Source organism: Alligator mississippiensis, chromosome 4, assembly GCF_030867095.1.
Source record: "Alligator mississippiensis isolate rAllMis1 chromosome 4, rAllMis1, whole genome shotgun sequence".
NCBI classification, from domain to species: domain Eukaryota; kingdom Metazoa; phylum Chordata; order Crocodylia; family Alligatoridae; genus Alligator; species Alligator mississippiensis.
Genome location: NC_081827.1, coordinates 15,914,916 through 15,937,209, shown reverse-complemented (window position 1 = coordinate 15,937,209; position 22,294 = coordinate 15,914,916). Strand labels below are relative to the sequence as shown.

Here is a 22,294-nt window from a genome sequence, read left to right as displayed (position 1 = left end):
TCAGATGAGAGGAAGTTTTTGTTCCTACTGATTTAGAGAAGCAAATTGCATCACAATCTGCAGAAACAAACAGTGCCAGGCACAATAGGGCATGCTGCTGTCCAATATCCCAATATGCACCAGGCACTGGTCACGGGGAATCTTCTCAAAGAGTAGGTTTTGGAGTCAGCTCATTATCCTTAAGCTGTAGTCATAGCTAAACCTTCTGAAGAGCAGGCTATGAATTTGGAAACAAGAAATCTATAGAAATCAAAAACAAAGAGCCATGAAGTCATGGCTTCCAAAATGAGTGCCTCATTCACAATCTGGTTAGCAAGGCACTCTAGCTCATTGCCACACATCTGATAACTCAACTCTTGCTTTATGATGACTCTCTTCTAGGTGCAGACCACAACCATGTGCATCTCTGTGAGCCTGAGTGGCTTTGTTGTGCTGGGCTGCTTGTTTGCACCAAAGGTACACATCATCCTCTTCCAGCCACAGAAGAACGTGGTCACTCACAGACTCCATCTCAACCGGTTCAGCGTTAGTGGGACTGGCACCACTTACTCCCAGTGTAAGTAAAGAGCCTGTCACCTAAGCATTGCATGCCTAATGCTGTACTGATGCTCAAGGAGTGTGAAACATGTATGCTCTGAGTCTAATCCAAAGTTTCAAGGGCTGAATGCAACCTAGGAAAGGCCCGTCCTTTTCATCTCAGTTAAAACGTCATAGGATTATCTTTGTGCCCTAAGGAAACATTGTTCCTCTCAAGTCTGGTGAAAACAAAATAAACCTGTTCATATCCCATGGCATTTTGATCAGAGAAGCATGGGTGACCTGAACTAAAGCTCATTGAAGTCAATGGAAAGGCTATCACTAACTTCACTGGGCTTTGAATCAAAGCCATATTGCATGATGTCCGCAGAACCACAGTCCTCAATTACTCTCATAAGAATCGGGAGGGGGGGGATTGCCCTGGAGTATTCCTGTCAAAATGCTATGATGGCAAGATGTGGTCCTCCAGGCAGCACAATCTCAGTGGATGTTATTGCCTGGGTTACAAGACAAGGCTTTGAGTCATAAACAACTGCAGAGAATATCTGTCATGCATGTAAGTGACAGTGAAAACTGCCTGGATGTGTCTAATATAAGCTGTACCCTACAAATGCCCCATGACCTGGGTTATCAATCAATGCATTAGTGAAAAAACAGCTCATGTTTCACACCCCCACACACACACACCCATTCCCCCACCCATCCTTATTCCTAGACAGATTGTCACTTTTGTTCCTCGTTTGGGGTTGTTGTTGGTTAGGAAAATGGGTCACCTTTATTTTATTTTTTTTCCTGTCAAGCTAAAATAGTCAGAGAAGTGAGCAAATGACACTTTGTTCACAGGGGTAAGCAGACAGCATGTCTCATTGGGAAAACTAATTACACAAGCATAACACAAGAAGAGACAGGGATGGAGGCATGGATGAGGATGGAAACAGAGGACAGCTTGCAGGGAAGGTGCATACTCAGACATTGGAATATGACCTGAATAATGAAGAGTGACTAGGTATGCCTCTATTTTGAGGTACTGAGCTAGAGACAGGGGCCTGGTACAATATTCACCAGGCATGTCTGCACTGGACACTTTATGGAACAGTAAAGCAAATAACTGCATAGTAAACATCACCATGTACACATGCAGACCCTTACTGTGCAGTAATTTTCTCTACTCAGCAGCAAATGCAAGCAGCAAATTATCTGCCAAATAATTACTGCACAGTAAGGCCTGTGTAGGCAAATTTTATCTGGAGCAAATTTGCTCCTGGTCAGCTGGGCAACAGGGGTGGGAGATTGCTCCCTGCCCTTGGGGCGGGCTCCACCACCAGAGCCTGAGTGGGAACAAGTCCCCCTGCCTCTGCTTTGCAATTGCAGAGCTGGGGCTGGGAGCAATTTCTCTGCCCTCATTCCATGATCACAATCACGGAGCAGATGCAGGGAGCTCCCTGCATGGGGAGAGTTCCCCACCCAGCCTGGAGCTGGCTGGGATCTGTTTCTAACTGGGATAGTTCCCAACCAGCCCTGGGCTGCACAGGAAAGTCTGCAAGTGCAGCCTAGAGCTGGCTGGGGACTGTCACATTTCAGGTAGTCCCCAATCAGCTCTGGGCTGCATGTGCAGACTTCCCTATGCTGCCCAGGGCTAGCTGGTAGGGCTGTGCCAAACTTCAGTTCATGATTTGGATTCAGAGATGATTTGGATGATTTGGAGGCCAAATCTATTAATCCAAATCGAATTGCTGAAAGCTTTAGGCTTTCTGAATCGATTTGGAAAAGATTCGGAAAGATTTGGCAATAGGGTATAATGCAGGATCAGTGAAATATCTATAACTTTGTTGTCTTTTGGCTGATTCAGATGAAATTTACAGGGATGGTAGCTGAGAGCATGATGTGTGCCAAGCTTCAAGGTGATAGGTGCAGGGGGTTCTGGGAAACTGCCCCTCAAAGTCCTAAAAGCAAAACTCATGTCACATGTGTGTATTAAGCCACAGGGAGGGGGTTGAAAACTGCAGGCGTGGTAGCTTTTGCTGAGGCCACAAAGCCTGCCAAGTTTCAAGGAGAAAAGTGCAGGGGTTTCTTGGAAACTGCCCCCCAAATTCTTGAAAGCAAAACTCATGTCACATGTGTGTGTTAAGTCACAGCAGGGTCAAAACTGCAGGGATGCTAGCCCCTGGTAAAGCCACAAAACCTGCCAAGTTTCAAGGAGATAGGTGTAGGGGATTGGGAGAAATTGCACCTCAAGCTGTGAATGAGCAAAACTCATGACATGGGTGACACTGTGTATGTTAAGGCCCAGCAGGGTGAAAGCTGCAGGCATGGTAGCCCTTGCTGCAGCCATGAAGCCTGCCAGCTGTCAAGGAGATAGGTGCAGGGGTTCTGGGTTCTGGGGCCCTGCACCTCTAGCTGCTGACAGGCAAAACTCATGTCATGGGTGCTTGTGCAACTGCGTCTGTCTTGGGGCACTGTGGTGGGGGCGGAAACTACTGCAGACCTGGCTGCTAAGCTACTGTGTTACCAATCAGTCATGCTTCACTCAGGGTCCAGCTCAATACACACTAGCTAGCTACTAGGTAACGAGTTAACAAACAAGGATTAACACCTACAATACCACAGACTAAGGACAAGAAAGAATCAATACAGACAATCAACTGCCCCAAGACAGAGACAGTCAGTTGCACAAGCACCCATGTCACAAGTTTTGCCTGTCAGCAGCTACGGGTGCAGGGCCCCAGAACCCCCCTGCACCTATCTCCTTGACAGCTAGCAGGCTTTGTGGCTGCAGCAGGGCTTAGCAGCCAGGCCTGCAGTAGTTTCCCCTGATCATGCCCCAAGACAGACACAGTTGCATAAGCACCCATGACATGAGTTTTGCCTGTCAGCAGCTAGAGGTGCAGGGCCCCAGAACCCAGAACCCCTGCACCTATATCCTTGACAGCTGGCAGGTTTCATGGCCTCAACAGAGGCCACCATCCCTGCTGCTGCACCTTAGCACACACAGTGTCACCCATGTCACAAGTTTTGCTTGTCTGCAGCTTGAGGTACAGTTTCCCCTAAACCACTATATCTATATCCTTGAAACTTGGCATACTTTATGGCCTCTGCAGGGGCTACCATCCCTGCAGCTTTGACCCTGCTGTGGCTTAACACTCATACGTGACATGAGTTTTGCTTTCAATAATTTAGGGTGCAGTTTCCCCCGAACCCCTGCACCTATCTCCTTGAGCCTTGGTAGGCTTCATGCTCTCAGCAGAGGCTACCAACCCAGAAAGATTCACCTGAATCAGAAAGAAAACAACAAATTTATAGATATTTCAGCTCCGGAGCTTCGGAGCTGATTCAGCTGAATCAAAGCAGAAAACCAATTAGGAGTTCCAAATTGAATTGCTAGGATCTGAATTGGCCAAATTCGAACCCGAATCGAATAGTTCCCTATTTGCACAGGCCTACTAGCCGAGTACTCACCCAGTCAGAGGCAAGTCCCAGTCCCACATCATCCTCCCAGCCCCGTGCCCCTATCAGGTGATTGAGGCACAGGGCTTGGAAAGAGCTGAAAGGGAGGGGCAGGTCCCAGCCCCCTGTCCCAATCTGCCAATGGAGCAGCTAGCACTGCTCATTGCTAGCTGCCCCACCAGTGGATCAGGGCAGGGAGCTGGGACTTCCCCCCTTCCCCCCCAGCTCTTTCCAAGCCCCCTGTCCCCAGGTGGGGAGCCGGGGCCAGGAGCTCCCTGCTGCCAGGGCAGGGAGACATTCTCCCTGTCAGGGCTCAGGAGGCCTAGCCCAACCCCCTGCTCAAAGCAGGACCATCCCTAACTATATAGGAATAATAGAAAACTGAAGTTGGAAGGGAATCTGGCCACTTTCCAAGATACCTGTATATGAGAGCTGCTGCATGCTCATGTGTGCTTCTATGTGGGCGCATCTACATATGCGCCAGACTGTGCAGTTGTTACTGTGCAGTCCGGATGCTGCACAGATCTTTTCCCATGCTATTGCACAGTAGCAACATGCTTTTCATGTAGATGTGCCCTGTATGTAGAGTATAAGACGGTCTTTGCAGTTTTTAGACCAGACTGTGGAAATGAGATGCTAAAAAATGGTTTCCATTCAAAGAGATATTTCTGCCAGAACTTCATCCTAGATTATTCTTTGTTTGGAAAGAGTGGATAAAATGACTGTGCAAAAAAACCAAAAACCAAGCAGCAGCAAATGTATGGGTCTGGCATTTTGATGAAGATTGCCATCCCTCATCCTTACTACATCTTTTTCTATTGTTGTGTTAGCTTGAAAAAGTATATCCTGTGCTTTTGTGTAGTCTATAATCATATGAAAAACACACAGCCTAAAATCATCATAACAAAGATAAATGCAAACACAAAGCAAAGCAGTCAGCCCTGCCAGTTCTTGCTCCTCTATGGTTTATAAAAGTGGCCTCCAAATATGATCCTATGATGAACTGAAACATCCCTATTTTGATGGGTCTTGGCATGATTTTGGGAAGACCTAGAAAGTGGTTAAGAACAGACACATTATACATAATTCAGTGCCCGTTAAATATAGTGGGAAAAGCCCTGTGGATCTCAGTGGCCACAAAAGAAAGGCCATAATATCTTAGCCAAAAGCACAGTTCTGCCTTCTCTCAACTGGAGAGAGGTAGCTCAGAGAAAAGCAAGGACTCATTATTTCAATATCAATAACTAGTTTTAAAACATTATTTTTAAACAGATGCCATTGAGAAATCTTTATACATTCTAAAGGTACATTTTAAAGGACCAACCATTTTTAAGTGTTTTTGATGAGTGGATTTATTCTTAGATGGTTTTGTAAACTGTACAAGAGCCGTTCATAAAACACCAAGTGGCTGTCATCTAACCTGATCTCAGCCAATTGTTATCATCTTGTTTATGCCTGGTGTAGCTATGCTTCAATCCACAGCCAATAAATCACTGAGGATATTTTCTCACTGGCAGCATGCAAGCTGGAGGACACCAAGAAAAAGTCAATAACCCCACACCATCTCTTAAAACAGACACAAAATGTTCCTCCATCAGTTCTGAAGTGACAGCTTGTTTTTCTTTTGGACCCAATGCTTCTTTGCATTTGTCACAAACTGCTTAATGCACATCTGACCAATATAATGCCTCCGACTGCATGCTTTCTTTTCAGCATAGCCACCTAAAACCCCATTACGTAGCAACAGTTCTTGCACACTATCAGGTGTTGTCTAGGCCTTAAATGAATATGCAGGGAACTAGGGTTTTCAAGGGTAACTTCTTGGAACTTAAGACTTATGTCAATTCCACATGTAAGTCATGTGATTTTTGTGGTTCTTTTGGAGGTAAGAGGTAGTTTTAGAACAGAATCAGAACAACATAGCATATAAAGGCACATTTGGACCAATTTCTATATTACGTATGTAATACATATAAAGTTATATTACCTATGTGCATGTATAAAGAGAGAGGGGTTGATATAACTGTACCTTTACATGCTATGCTGCTCTAAGTGTACCTTTTTCCTGAAAGATAAATACGTTTTCATCTTTTAAATGATCTGATTCTGTAGTTCAAGGATTCTACCACTGTGACTTATATACACTTTTGTAATGGTCCAATGGACCATGAAAATGGGTAGAGTGCCACGTGGAAGGTAGAGGATTTCCAGGTGAATGATTCACAAGAAAATCTTGTCTTTACAAAGTGGTCTGCAAAAATTGAGTATCAAGTGTTAGTGTTGTTTGGCTGCTATGTGGGGAAAATTGTTTGAAAGTAACTAAACTCCGATGCTTACAACAGTTGAAGCTTGGGCAGCAGGCAGTCAAGCAGATTCTCCCACTGACAAAGGAGAGGACATAAATGAAAAAGGTAGATATTAAAAGGGGGCTGAACAATTAGTGTTTAAGGTGCTGCATAACCACTGCACTGCACAAACCCCCCACTTTGATAGTCTCTCAGCATTTTTGTTGGCTCTCCATCATTTTGCCAGCCTTCTCCAAAGGCCTGACCAGACCATGAATGACTGGTGCCTCCCGCGACTGGGGCGGCACTATAGCGGTGAGTGGGGACTGCCTGCAGACACCACTGGCCATGTTGTTGGTGAGGGGGGGTGGGCTGTGAGCGGCAACTGCCCACAGAAGCTGGCAGCAGCTTCAATGGCAGTCAATCTCAGGAGGGGCACATGCCCCCCGCCCCGTGTCCCCCCCTACACCTTGCCTATGAACCAAATCTTACTTAGGAGATATGGTTGCAGCACATGCCCAAGAAGGCTGTGATCATCATCACCTGGCTTTCCATAGTGCATACCTGAAGCTGGATATAAACTAATCAAAGCGAGCTGTCAGGGTCCACTCAGATCCCCACAGTCGAGGACTGTATTAAAACGGCACTAAGTAAAATGTACTGGTAGTACAGGAAGACAGAATAGGATGACAGGAAAGAAATGGAAGACTTCATCTGGTGGAGAAGGGTCTGGCATAGATTTTTTCAGGAACAGACCCCCTGAGGAGGGCAGTAGATGGGGGTACGGGTATGGAGATGGGTGCATGGATACACAGATACACAGGGAGAACTGTGTAATGGGTTTTTCATGTGCTTTGAGCTGCCAAATGAAGCAAATGGGCCACTTGATAGAGTATTGGAGGTGGAATTATTTATATTTTTACATATATATATATTTTTTTTTATTTTTATTTTTATTTTTATTTTTTTTTGCACAAAAACAAAATTGCCCAGGTCATCACCACAGTGAGAATGCCGCAGCACTGACCTCAGTGTGGGCTACACAAAGCTCATGAGGAATGCTGGCACTTAAGTATTTTAAGCTGAAGACTGTACTACTGCATCTGCATTGCAAATGTTACCCAGGCTGGAGAGGTGACGCAGAGAGACCCTTAATGACTCAGACAGTGAGGGACAGAGCAACCTTCTGCCTTCAGATCAAAGATAAAAGGATAGCAGCAACCACTGAAGTTCAATGCTGGGCAAGATAGAATGCTCTGGCCCGCACAATCTGGTTGTTTCCGAGGGCACCAATTCAGCACAGCTAAGAAACTGTCTAACAGAGGTCAAAGTCACCTCCACTGTAGCTTTTGCTAGATGTGGGAGCAGCCATCTCCCCCAGCATCCCTCAAAGCCATGGTTCAGCTCTTAATCTTAGCTCTCAAATTGCTATATCCAGAAAGATTTCTCTGCTGTGGAGCTCAATAAATATTTATCCCCTCTATTCTAATGGCCCATAAAAACAGGCAAAAATAGTAGGGGAAACATCTCTGCTGTGTTAAAAAAAAATTGATCCATGGCATGAAATCTGCAGGCCATAAGAAGCCAATGATTCCTAGGGTCTGCTAGATAACTTCAATCTTTGGCAACTCTTGGAAAATCCCAGCAGAAGCCCCTGGCCTTAAAATGCTTAAACAAATCCCTACTACTGTTTTCAGCAGCCTTTTCAGTCATGCAGTTAAAGGGCTCTAAGAAAAAGAGCTATGCACAGACGTACACCCAGGTCAGGAGCAAAACTTGGGAAGAAAATGACTTAGGCCAGACTTTTGAGGTATCATATTTTCCCGCATACTATACACCCACAAATAAGACATTATAAGAAATTCTTATAAGAATTCTTCCTTATTTTTTGGAAGGCAGAATGTAGAGGGGGAAAAAAGATTTTTCTAGACATAGAGCAAGTCCTCCAGGAAACATAGAGTGTCCAGTAAGTGTAGCCATTCGTGATGTGTAGGGGGTCCACATGGGTTCACGTGCACCCCCTGAGCGTGGCAATGCACCCCTTGTGAAAAGGCCCCGCTTGCGGGTGGTCACTGCTCATCACCCCCACCCCTCCCACCACTGACACCATCGGCGGCATCTGCAGGTGGTCCGCAATCGCCACTGGCTGCTGCTGCTGCTGCTGCCAATGTTGTCTGCGGGTGGTTGCCAACCATTGGTCGGCGCTGCCCCCCCTGCCGCCGACAGCACTGCAGCTGCCTGCAGCAGCTTCCCACTTGCCTTCATCACCAACAGTGCCACCACCACCTGAGGGAGCTCACCGTGCCCCCCCAGCCTCCGGAGCATGCGGCATCCATGAACGCAGCTTCCCCAGAAAACAGGCTAGATAAAGCAGTAGTGTTGGGGAAAAATTGTTCCTTTTTAAACCAAATCTTGAAGCTGGCTTAAACAACCGCTTCTCCTCAGATTTCTCCCCAGAAGATAAGCTGGATCTTGGCCCTGTCTGTATCTGTCACCGGTTTAATTAAAAATCACTAAGATGAAGGCTTGTGGTACACGAATGAAATGGTTTATTAAAGAAACACAAAATAGCCACTACTTTGTTAGTAATATACATATAAAAAACAACAGTAACAGCAGTAACAATTAACACTAAGTATAAATTATATAAATCGTATAACCAGGACAAAGGGACTGCAATCACGAGAGATATTTATTGAACCACCGCTGTCGTCGGCTCTGTCTGCCTCTTCAGACCCAGTGCCAGGGCTTACCTTACGCTATTACCAGTCACTGGTCTTTTACAAGGGTATATGACAGAAAGATAGCCCAAGAAAGTATCCCTTCCCAAGGTATGGGGGAATACTCACCAACTACTCAGTGAGGCTGCTACTAAAGCCTTATGCACCTGATGGGAAAAATGTCAGGGAGCCAACCTCTGACTGAGTGCAGCGGTGTGCTGAGGAGCGGTCTCCGACTGCCCCAGGGATCCTTGCTCTTCACAGAGCCAGATTCTGCCGAGGATCTATAGCAGGATGGGGCATTATTTTGGGCGGAGGGCCGCTTACTTAGTTTTGGCAAGCCATCGAGGGCCGCATGACAGGCAGCACAGGGCAGATAAATATTAATTTTCTAAATTTTTTAGGGGCCCCGTGGGCTGGATAGAATGGCCTGGCAGACCATATCCGGTGCCCAGGCCACATTTTGCCCACCCCTGATCTATACCCACTCACACAAGCAATCACTCTCTCTCGGTCTCTTCAATCACTGTCTCTCTATCAATCCTTACAGACCCTCTCACAAGTGTACCCTCGCCAACACACAGAGCACCAGCCACACGCACACCAAGCCCCACTCACTCACTCACTCAGTTTCTGTCAATCAAAACCCTTTATAGGGGTAGTGCACCCGGCACGCCAGGGCTCTGCACACGGCACGTGGGTGTGCACACAGCACTCTATTCATTATCTCTAAGGGTGTCGTATGGAAAATTACCAAGCTGAGGACCAGCAGGATGCCATTCGTCCCACTTAGTCTCACCTGTGAATGACCTTACTAACGCGAACTGTCCTGGTCCCATAGCCTAACGTGAGCCAGCCACGAGCATCATAATTTGCTCTCAACAGTAGGAACATCTTCATGTGGCAGCAACAAGGCTAGCCCTTGCAAGGGCAGCAGCAAGACTGTTACTTCCTTACTGGGAATAGTACTTTATAGACGTTCCCGTAGATCGGGGTGGGCGAAATGTGGCCCACGGGCTGGATGCGGCCCGCCAGGCTGTTCTATCCAGCCTGCAGGGCCCCTTAAAAATGTAGAAAGTTAATATTTATCTGCCCCTGGCTGCCTGTCATGCAGCCCTCGATGCCTTGCCAAAACTCAGTAAGCGGCCCTCCATCCAAAATAATTGCCCGCCCCGGCCATAGATACCACAGGCCTCATTCGCCCTCAGCCAGCTCAGTGGCTCTTCAGCCAAAAGATATTGCCTTGCCAGCAGCTGCAAAAGGATTATCACAGAGCAAGAAAGCAGCAGCAGTCATTTTGGGAGCCGCTTTGGCACAGTGTCTGCTTCTTTCCTTCCTTGCTTCTATTCCAGCAAAGGAGGGGAAAAAAAACCCAATTTCCCTGCTTAAGACACAATTTTGGAGGGCTGATTTTGGAAAAGGGTTGCTATGGTAAGCAAGTATATATGGTGCTTTGGGGGGGAAAAAAGATATCAGGAAAAAAACAAAAGAGCAATATTTATATATCTGGTACGTGCACAGCTCTTTTCATGGCTGTTAACCTTTCAGCTTCAAATCATGCCAGCAATGCAGATGAAAGACAATCCATATCCAGATTGGGACCAGAGTAAATGAGATACATCCCACAGTTTTAGGATGGGTATCTGCATCTTAGAAGAGATTATGGGCCAGGTTTTCTGAGGAGCTCAGCTCCTTTTAGTCACCTAAATAAATCAGCTGGGTTTTTCACTGGTATTTGCATCCAGTCCGTCTCATTGATGTAGGTATCCAAGTCAGATCCGAGCTTTCACATTTCAGCTCTGGTTCTTAGCTCCCAGGTCTATATGACTTTTGTCAGTTTATATGTACAGAGAACCACCTGCAGACTGCCCTCGGCTCTTTGGTCCCCAGGATTCATTTCTGTGTCTGCTAGAAGCTCTAGGATTACACAAATTGCCCTAAATGCCCTACACAAATTGATGTCCCCTAGCTGGCCCAGGCTACATTTCGCAGCAGGTAAGCAGAAACCACTTACATCTACAGTTCTATTGTAGAGAATGAGTTAAATGAGAAAACAGACCAGACAAGATAGCAAAGAAACATTGTGTGGAAATGTGATGTGCCCAAACAACAAATTATGGATGACCCAACTGAATGAGTGTGTCACAGAGAATGAGTAAAGAAAACATGAGTTGTGGAAAATACAGGTAAATTAATGCAAGGTTGCAAGATCCCAGTTACCCACTGCTATATGAACTAATGAGGCTTCTAGCTCAGGGTTGAAGAGTAGCACCTCTGTTCATCCTAGTCCTGCTTCTGAGGTAGGTGCCTAACTGACAGGAAGCAATGCCTACCTTTTATGAACTAGCCTAGGAGTGCAAAAACCCAAATGGTCAGTGTGGCGGATGCAGGTCCAAATTCCTTCTTTTTCATGAGTCAGAGGCAGCACTCGAATCCTCTATTTTTCAGGATCACACCCAACCACTAAGCTATTCCAGGAGCAAATGTTCACAATCTGTCCTACTGCAATAGTGTATTCTGTTTTCTGTGCGATAGTGAAATATTCAGTAGACCAAACTCAGGGAACAAGAATGTCTCTGTAGCCTGGTGAAGGCAAGTAAGGGGGTGAAGGCAAGTAAGGGGACACGTGGGTTGCCGGCCTTGCTCTAATTTGCAAAAAGTTATGACCATGCCGAAACTTTTTTTTTCCAAGCAAATAAATGACTCATAAGGGAAAAAAAATCACCCAGCTTTATTTCTGAGGCTTAGGTTATTCAAACCACTGACCTCTCTTTCCCTTCATTTGGCAGACTGCATAATGGGACTGTGGAAAGACTTATTAGCTGCATAAAAAAAATATAGATTGAAAATAAGTTTCAGTATCTTTATCAAAATGGTCTCAGTCTCAAAGTGCAGCTATCACTGCTTTTGGAAGACTCACTATGCCTTTGTCAGAAACGTAAATTGTTTTTTGCACTGGGGATTGATTTTACTTAGTCAATGCTTGCTGCATTTTTTTCTTTTAAACATTTTGATCAAGGCATCCAGTTTCTTTGGGTCACTGTAAATGTTAACCTAACGTACCTTTGATAATGTACCATTGTCTGATTTTGAATAGAGATGTCAATGTAGTCTCTTCATTCTTGATGCTCCAACAGGGACAGACAAAACTGTTGGTTAAAATTATACCTCCCTAGGCTTTATCAGGATAACATTATGTCCTATTGCTGTAATGCAGAAGCACTTAAGGACAGATTCTGCACATTGACTCATACTGAGCAGCCTCAAGCTCCACTGAAGTCAATGGAACTGTATATTTGTTGACTAACATATAATTTAACATGAGTAAAGGTATTGCAATTTGGCCCTTGGGTGTGGGTACTCATTAATCCCCATCCTAGACTCCTAGGAGTGAAGGGGTCAAGGCCAGAATATTATTAAAGGGTATTAACATGTCGGTAAATTTATACTGTTGTTAAAATAAAAGACTTGCTTTGCTCTTTTGAGCGTATATAGAAAATAAATCACTTCCTTTAAATTGAAATGTAGATGAAAAGACATTTGATGCAAAAATGGACCCTCATAATTCTCAACTGAATAATGAAATGCAAGTAAATGGATTATTCCTGTGACGTGCTGAACATTCACCATTCTTGCTGATATCGTTGAACCTGGAAAATATTTAGTATCTCATAGGATCGGCCCCTTGCCTAGAAACGGTGAGAAACCCCTTAAGGGGGAAACCCGTTTGGGGGCTGGACTCGATGATCTTCCGAGGTCCCTTCCAGCCCTAATATCTATGAAATCTATGAACTCAAAAACCTGATTCTTACTTACAATACCGCTACATTATATTATTCTAACTAAATTACAGTTACCATACTTTGCATTGCCAGAGAAGCATAAAGCAATATCCACCATTTATGAGAATCATGTCCTCGAAGCCATTTTCTTTGGTAACTAATGACTCTCTGCTTCTCTCTTCCAGCATCGGCTAGTATGTACGTGCCCACGGTCTGCAATGGAAGGGAAGTCCTAGATTCCACCACTTCATCTCTGTGATTGTGACTTGCGGTTCAGTTCCTGAGTTTTTAGACTGTTAGGCAAAATTTGCACATGTTGTGCACTCCAGAAACAAAATAAAAACAGAACTAGTACCTTTTTTTAGAAACAGTGTAATAAATTATTTTTGAGGACTGTACAGTATATAGTGATGTTCTAGAACTTTTTAGACTGATTTTAGCACCTCTGTTATTAACAGTTCTGGGGGACATGTACATAGCCATGGTTTACCGTGCGCATAGTTCTGCAGTGTTGACTCAGCAGTCAAGGGAGTGATTTGTTGCAAGCACAGTTGCAGTGTTAGGTGACTTTCTTTCCTATGAAATTTTTTGTAGTTCCTTGTTGTAATTAACCTCAACTGCATTTCTATGTTGTATATTACAGTTACATTCTGTGTAACGGATTGTTTTCTCAGCACAAAACAGCAGTATTAATGTAAAGATGCCAATAATAAAATCATAAAAGATTTTTCAGCATTGTTGCACTTTTTGTTTTTCCCCTCTCAGGTCATTATAATTCATTAGAGGGGACTACATCCTCTTTCTTTCTGTTTCCACAAATTAGTAAATTAAATCCTGCTGCTCATTGTGGTTCTAGGGTTTAGCAGTCTCCAAATGTTTGGCCACAATTTGGCTGGTAGTATTGGCAACAATATCCCAAGGTGGTTTGGCCAAATCAAGGAAAGGTTAGCTTCAAAAAACTAAGTGAAAGCAAATGTATTCAGTCTTGCAAGTCTGCTCTGCTAATCCCTCAGCTGGTGTTGACTGACACTTACCCAGGAGTCTTGACCTTGATCAGAAGGAAAATACATTTTGCTAAAAAAATTCAAATGACAATGTTTTCCCCATTGTAAAATGGCCTTTCTTCAAAACTAAAAACGTTCAGGTTTTGTTTTCTTTTTGGTTTTTTTTACTGGGGGGAGAGGGAGGAGGATATTCATGAAATTGGGAAATTCATGAAAATGGCTTCTATCCCATCCAGGAGCACAAAACAACCCCAGATGCTCCCTCTGCCTGGAGACGGGTGTTTGTACCCAAAAGCTTGCAAAGAAAAAGTTTCCAACTATTTTAGTTGGTCTAATAAAAGAGATCAGATTTAGCCAAAGAACTTTGTCTGCCTATGTCCTTAGACCAACACAGCTACACGGCTACCCCTGAAATGTTCTGTGACTTTCTACCTCAAGTTTCTCTGAAATTTGACTCAAAGCTGTTATCAAAATGGCCATTAACATTTTTTTAATGTTAAATCATACATTAGGCTGTGTTTGATATACTAAAGCATTCAGATATTTTGCTAGAGTATAAAAACATGGGAAGGTTATATTAGGTAGATAAAGAGATAGAGACTCCTGATAAATAAGATTGCATCTGTATTAGGCCTGCTTTGTATTAACATGGTGACATAAAGCTAGCATGATCTGCCCATTAAATTGCTTTGCGTCACTAGAACAGAATCAAACAGTTGGAAGATACTAAGGAATCTGGACCATAAAAAATAGTCACAAAAAGGATAATCCTGAAGAAGTGTCCTAGCATCTCAGTAGCAATGCCTGTGACCAAACCATACAGATTTAGAGTGGAAATCTACTGCAGTTGTAGGCAGTTGCAAATCACCTTTAAAATAATGTGACTTTTATAATCACATCCTAAGAGGAAACAAGCTCATGTCTTACTTTCTATCAAGTCCAATAAGTCATTCAGGAAACAAACACACCTCTAATTAATGTTTTGGTGTATATTTACCTAAGGGCTTGTTCTCATCGATCCTGCCCCCATTGAAGTCAATAAGCAAAATTTCCATTGACTTCAAGGAAGTGGCTGTGACTCTTAAAAGGCTTGGATTAAAGACGCATACAATTTAAAATACGATGGGAGTATAAATTACCTGGGATCTGATTCTTCTTTACACCCAGGCCCTTCTATTCAGTCACAGTCTATACCTCTTTGGGGCTGGATTGACAAAGGAAGTCAGGTCTAACGGCCACTTTACATGCCAAAGCCCAGCATTTAGGTGCTCAAAAGCCCCACTCAGCTACTACCATCCCAGGAACTGCCTATGGCACTTAAGTTTCCACCACTTAAGATGGCCTGCCTTACTTTCTGCTTCTAGGCACATATAAAAAATCACCCAAGTTCCTATCTGTTCTATCCCTAAATCCCTGCAGGACTCATACACAAAATTTTCCTCTACTTCTATTGCTTAAGGGAATCAATTCAAAAGATGATGTCAGAACATGCCTCCCAGATCATATCTCACATAAAACTGAGCCAGGGGATAGCTGTGTCGCTGCATTTATGCTGAGTCTCTTGGGCTAGGGACAGACATTCAGAAAGTTGGAGCCTGAACTGATTCACTCTTTACAGGGGACCCTAGCTCAGGTCCCTGCCAGTGGGACAGGGAGGGGGCTGGCCAGTTCACTCCAAGCTGCTGCTGGGGTTGGCCATACCCTTGCCGCTGGAACAGCTAGTAGAGAAATGCAGGTCTGTGCCGGTAGGACAGGGGAGGGAGGGGGGGGGGTATAAACCTCATCCCTGCTCGTTTCCGGGAACCAGATTCTGGCCAGGCCCCTGCCCCTGCCTGTCTGTGCTCTGGCTAGGGAGCAGAAGGGCAGGGCCAGCCCTGCTCCACTGGAGCGAAGAGCACAGCCCAGCCCAGCCCAGAGAGCATGCTGGGGGACTCTGGTTTAACTTAAACCAGGAAGGGGTCTGGGACAAAAGTTGCATAAACCTGTATGAATGTAGCATCAGACTTAACTGATTGAACTCAACCAGGTTTATCTCAAACCGGTTTCGGACATTTTGAAACTGGTTTATGTGCACTGAACTTATGTTCTGTTACAGGTTTAAACCAGTTTCTGATCACTTAAACCAATTTATGTGTAACTTCTGTCCCTAGACTTGGCAATTAAAGCATTCACCTGAGATACAGTTGACCCAATTACAATTCTCTCTTCTATGTGATTAGGAGCAAATATTTGAATATAAACTGTTTAGGATAGTGCTCTAATAGAGGACAACCATCTCTCCCAAGATGGATCCATTAATCTTTGCAGCTGAAACTGGCCCATTTACCCAGTGATTTATACGTTCAAGAATCAGGGAGTAGAATCCCATTTCCCCAGGTGAGTACCCTAGTTGTCGGGCTACAAAGTTGTTCGCGCTCTCGCTCTCCCTGCAGTGCAATGAATAGTTTGGTATTTTATGAAATATTATTTTTTATGTCTAGTTTTCTTGGGTGCCCAAATTGAGATGCACAATTCTCTGAAAATCAGGTCCCTTTGAGGGGTCTTAAGTTAGGCAACAAACATCACTAACTTAAACAAACTCCAGGAAACCACTTATGCAGCGAGTTATTATTTAAAGTCAGAATCTGACCTGAAATACTTAAATCAAGTCACGGCCAATCATTTCAGATCCAAAGACAAATGAACTCTTTGTGAACTCCTTATTTGGCTTGAAATACACAGGTGGTTACCACCTAAACTTGTTTCCTTATAGGCAATTTAGACCAGCTGGAGGCTTAGCGGTCTCCACTGTTTCCATTAATACAGGTGAAGAAATAGCTGAGCCTTTTTGATTATTCACTCTGAGTAGCTGTGTAGCTTCAAAGACATCAGGCTAGGCAGCTGCTTTGCTTTTGTACAAAAATGTCGTGGCTGGTGCTGAAATGATGGAATTCTCTCAAATCCTTTCCTAGCATTTGTGTATGATTCTTGTGTTTCTTCGGACTGCTTTTCAGTGCTCTGATTTGGATTTCCAGGGAATGTAGGGTTCATGATGGATTCTGATGTGTGAAATGAGCCAGTGGAGAAAAACACCAAACAAACAAAAGGAAAATGTCAAACCCTGCTAGTACATCTCCATGCGTTGCAGTAGCATGAAAATGTGATGAGATTCCTTTAAATTAGATCTTAAAATGGACTCTTAACTCTCATCCCCTGCTCATACTTAGTGGATGTCTTTTAATATTGTCTTTTTGGAAAAAACTCAAGCAAGTATTTGGACTTTGCAAGCCTGTGAAAGGCTTGGCAACTCATGAACTGTAATTGCTTTCCCTTTAATGTACTATACTAAAGATGGGAAGTGTGCTCGTTTCCCTGCTTCTTAAATCAAGTTTCTTCGTACATGATGTGAGCCTGATTGCTAATTCAGAGCAATTACGTGGGTAGCACCACCACTGGGCATGTTTGCTGCCGAGGGGAATTTTTAACTCCGTTTTACAAGTACTATTGATTCCATTACTACATTTAATCCTGCTTGTATAATTCCACCTCTCAAATTTCACTGGAGAGGAATAATTACAGTTATGGAGCTATACACTGAATTTTGCATTTTATTTATTTTTATCTTAATTTTTAAATGTACATAGGGACCAATACATGCACTAAGCAATATAAAGAGTCGCAAAGAAAAGGGGCCCGCTCATAACCATAGTGGCATTGTGAAAAAGGTCATTGCATAAATGAGAATTTACATGCAGATGTTCAAAGACACCTAACAGACATTCAGCTAGCTGGTTTGTCAGTAATTCTTTGAGGAAAAAACTCACAGCCGGATCCTATAAAGGATTCAGACTTCTAGAAGCACCACAAAGCTGAGATGCCTGGATAGCAGAGTGGGACCCAGAACCCCATGCTAGGTGCCTTCTACATGGTGAGAGTTGGGCACTAGAGAATGGGATACAAAACAGCCAGAGTCCTGAATAGGAAGCCAGCATATCTAGGTTAGGGACAGACATTACACATAAACCAGTTTAAGTGATGAGAAACTGGTTTAAACCTGTAGCAGAACAGATGTTCAGTGCATATCCACCAGTTTGAAAATGGCTAAAACTGGTTTGAGATAAGCCTGGCTGAATGTAGTATCAGACTTAAGTGATTTGGCTCAAACCTATTTATACATCTGTCCCAGACCCCTTGCTGGTTTAAGATAAACCAGACCTCCCCCAGCATGCTGTCTGGGCTAGGCAGGGCTCTCTGCTCCACAGCAGGGCTGGCCCCTCCCCTCTGCTCCCTGGCTGCAGCTCCAGAAGAGACTTGCAGGCACAGCAGGGTCTGCCTAGCTTCCCCTGCCCTACCCCCCACCCCAGCTGCTCGCTAGACAAGCAAGGACCCCCCCCCTCCCTCCATCCTTCCCTCCCATCTCCCACAGCAGTGACCCTATGCATGTGGCATGCTAGCTAATGCTGAGAGGTATCTCTGTGTGTGAGTGTCTCCAATTTCACAGGGACAGAAAGATAAAACAGTGACCACTTAGGGCTGTCTGGAGCTAAATCAACAGGTCAGCCAGTATGCTGTTTAAGAAAAGTTTGAAATAATGGGAAGAAGCTGTTGTTTTGCTACTGAGGTGATAAACACTTTATCAGCCCCTTGCTAGCTTGCTTGCCTGTCAGTTTGCTGCAGACAGTATGACAAAGCAGGGAGGGAGGTTGAAAAGCTCTGTATCATCAAGAGATGCATGCACTGCACACCCTGCCTTTGCCTCAGAGTGCTAGCAGGGAGCTGGGGTCTAGCAACACTCCCACCCCTTGAGCAGTGAGTGGGGAAAAGCCTGGGATGGTGCAGGCAGACCTCCCTAATCAGAGCGTCCTGCCGGGGCCTGGCCACATCCCCCCTCAGCTCAGCAGTGTGCAAGGAAGGGAGGGCTGCTCTAGTGCCCCTTGGCTTCTAGCCTGAGCCACTGCAGGCATGTGCCTGCATGTCTGGGATGTCTGTGCAGTTACAAAGTGATTTAGCCTAGCCAGGTTAAACTAACCTGAAAAGATTGAATCAAGTCAGGCTCAGGCTTTTTGAATGTCTGTCCCTAGCCCTAGAGTCAGCACAATCAGCACAAAGATGTATAGAGGTAGCCAATAGGAAATGCTAAAGACTGAAGTAAGACTAAAGTCCCACCCACAGCTTCCTTATTCAGGGCTGCAGGGATGAATTGTTGTTTACCTGGGGCTTATTACCCTGAGCCCTTTCCTGAAATTAAGTGCCAATGCCCTCTCTTTCAAAACTGATCAGGGCTCATGCTTTCAAAAATCAGTTTCCCATGTTGGAATCCCATATTTAATTCCTTTTTCAACCTGAAGGGATGCAAGACAGTGCCTTAGCCACCAGGCTGGAAACTAGTTGGGGTGCAGGATGGGGGGAAAGGGCACCCAGAGGAAGCTGTGTTACTGTGCAGGAGATAATTCAGGATTCATTGGACTAGATACAGAGCACAAGAAGGAGCCTGAATCTATGAATTAGTGGTGAGGGTACTCTCCTTAGACTCCAGTGACCTGATTAAAAAGTGGGACAAAAGGTATTGTCTCATATCCACTAGAATCAATGGATTTTTAGTCTCTGGAAGACACCCAGAGAAAGGGTGCATTGCCCTTTTCCACCTTCAGTTACACCTGTGAATGCCAGTCATTTATCTTAGTATGCTGCAATTTCAAACCCATACTGTAGGAAACCATGTTAGTAAACCCCATTCCCTCCTCCAGTCCTAACCCTCAAATCTAGGAAAGGGTTTTTTTGGGTGGGGGTTAGAAATCTGATACTATCCTGCCTCTCACTGATGAGCTGAGAAAAGTTCATGGGAATCTTGAGGGCTGACTGCAGCCTAACTTGCAACAGCAACCATGGCAATGCAACAAGGGTTCAGGGGTATTGCAGGCACTAATGTGCATAGTTGACAGCCTAGAGTTTGCAAGTCTGAGGCCACAACAGAAGCCAACAAATACCAACAAATCTGTAAATTCTGCTAAATACCTTGTCACAAAGGACTGAAAAAGGGAATGGAAGCAAAGGTTCAGATTCTCAAGCTAGCCATTTGTGAAAAGGCTGCAGATAATCCACCACTAAAGGTAAATGTAGCTACTGGCTTCTAACCACTGCCTGACTCAGATTAGACCCAGTTCTGCAAATGTTACAGGGGGATGAGAGAGGGGAGGAAACACCTACTTGATGACACTGCTTGAAGGAAAGGTACAATGCTACCCAGTTGCTTTTGTGTGTCTGGCAAACTTTTATTAGACAAAATAAAGGGTTCAAATATCCAAAACAAACCAAAACAGATGCAACATAATCAACATAGAAGAACCACGGTGCAACAAGGATTCAGCATTCAACAAGATCTGGGAGTGTCTCAGCCTGATCTTCAGCAGACCCCTCTGAAAATAGGTTCCTGGGGAATTCTAGTGTAGGGAGGTTATACATAAAACCAAAGCTCCCAGCATTCATTCATCCCCAGTTTTGATTTCACCAAGCACACAGATAAACACATACATGCTCCCTCCTTTGGGTTTGGAGTCCTTTAAACGGACCAATAATCTCATCCAGTATGGCTTCCTACATCAGCACATGCACAGTTTGCTTCCCAGTAAGCTTCAACTTCCCACAGCTAGGAGTATGGCCAAAACATTGCAGTAGCTTCTGAACATCTTGTGTGTTGCAACTCTTCCCCATTCCTTGCTGTATCACACTGTCGAACGGACAGTGTGTCCATGAAGTCATAGGTGCTCTTGCCATCTCATGTCTGCATATTCTGAGTTGCAGCTTTCATACGTTTCTTCTACCTTACCTATACAACTATTCCCCAAGATACCATGAATTCAATACCTCCGAAGGAAGAAAGTTAAGAATGCACATAGGTCGTGTTGACAAATAAGGAGAAAGAAGAGAGGGGAGAACAAAGTTAAGTAGTACCCACCACTCCATAATATCACTGAAGCAAAGTTTTGGAAGGTTTGACATTTTATGAATAGTAAAAATTATCATCCACCCTTGCACTAGCTAGGACAGCAGTGCAAAGGCTCTGTCCCTTCACGTTTCAGGACCTAAAGCAACCCTTAGCAGGAAGAAACATCAATGGTAGGCATGCTTTTGAGTGTTTTCAATCATACTTCAAAGCATCTGCTACTGGCCACTGTGGAAATCGGTCAATGTTCCCGGGTAGCAATATCCATTGCTATCTTTTCTGGTTATAATCAAGTATCCCACCCTTGTGGGATCCCACTAAGTCTCTTAGCACAGGCAAATGAACAGATCCCAAGTGTCCTCCTGCAAGAACCATAATCTCAAAGACTCCTTTTAAATAGTTAATAATAACAATCCTCCTTTAACTAGGATAGATTGCAATTGCCTAGATCTACGATATGGCTTCTACTTGACATTTGAGAATTCAGATTCCAAATCAAGTGTATAATGCATCACGAATACCAGCAAATGTAATTAGAACCAAGGGGGGACGGTACATTGCAATTTGACCTGTAGAACCAGATCCTCTAATGGTGTAAAACAAAGTACCTCCCCGTGAGTCTAATGGAGCCATCCTGATTTACGCCATTTCAGCCTGATTTACTTAGAAAATCTGACTTCAAGAAAGTTCTCTGTACATTCTTCCCCAAGCAAAAACTGTCAAGGCAAAAATGATAATATCCGTGCTTGATTTGCCAATAATTTATACAGAGACACCGCTATAATGTATCTAATCCCTGAAAAGATTCAGTGGCTTGGTTCCCAAGTTAAAAGGAAAGCATGCAAATGCTGCAATAAAATGTATCCCATTTAATCAACTGAACACATAACAGACTGATTCTCATTGTTTTATGGCATCAAGTAACAGAAGATGTCATAGGCAACAGTTTACTTAATGAATTGTTTAAGGCTTCCAAACTGTGCCTTTTATCGGAAAATGAAAATAACATTTTTCTCCTTGTATCTTCAGGGAGAGGAAAAGAGGAATAGTGAAAACCAGCTAAAAAACGTCAGAACTAACTTGCTTACTGCTGGAAAATTCCATGGTATTATTTTAAACTTAACTTCAATCATTTCTGTAGGACCGGTTTGTGTCTATTTCCATAGTACTGCACCAGTATTTTTAGACCACTTGAAAGAATATTGTATAATAATGTGACAGATCATTTGGAACCGCAGATAAAAAACTGCCATATACTAAAGTCTGCAGGAGCTGACGAAGAGTGCTGTTTTGTAGCTAATTGGATAAATTCTAAGGGAACCCCAAACAAACCCTCCTTGGTATGAACCAACCGAAATATAGTTCAGTAAATTTAAGGCATTTTGATATTTCAGAGACCTGGCTCCAGTGGTAGAATAAGAATCCCAATTCTTTCTCAATGGCTTGGAAATTATGTACAGATAAGGGCTGCTACTCGACATTTAAGAGACAGAAACACTGGTAACAGGCAGAACTATGTGGAAGGTGGGAATTCTGTAACTCCATCCATCACTAAAGCTCAATGTAGGCTGCAGTTCTACTAAAGATCTCCAATCTGAAG

General features: G+C 44.0%; 1 protein-coding gene across 1 annotated transcript in view; it reads left to right on the top strand.

Moving 5' to 3' along the window:
* The window catches only part of GRM3 (glutamate metabotropic receptor 3), a 147,445-nt gene extending 133,950 nt beyond the window's left edge, over positions 1-13,495 (top strand). The window contains exons 5-6 of the mRNA XM_019487532.2: positions 382-556; positions 12,954-13,495. Of these exons, the coding sequence (XP_019343077.1) occupies positions 382-556; positions 12,954-13,027 (249 nt within the window). The 3' untranslated portion in view covers positions 13,028-13,495. The remainder of the gene's footprint in view (positions 1-381; positions 557-12,953) is intronic.
* The last annotated feature ends 8,799 nt before the right edge of the window (positions 13,496-22,294 follow it).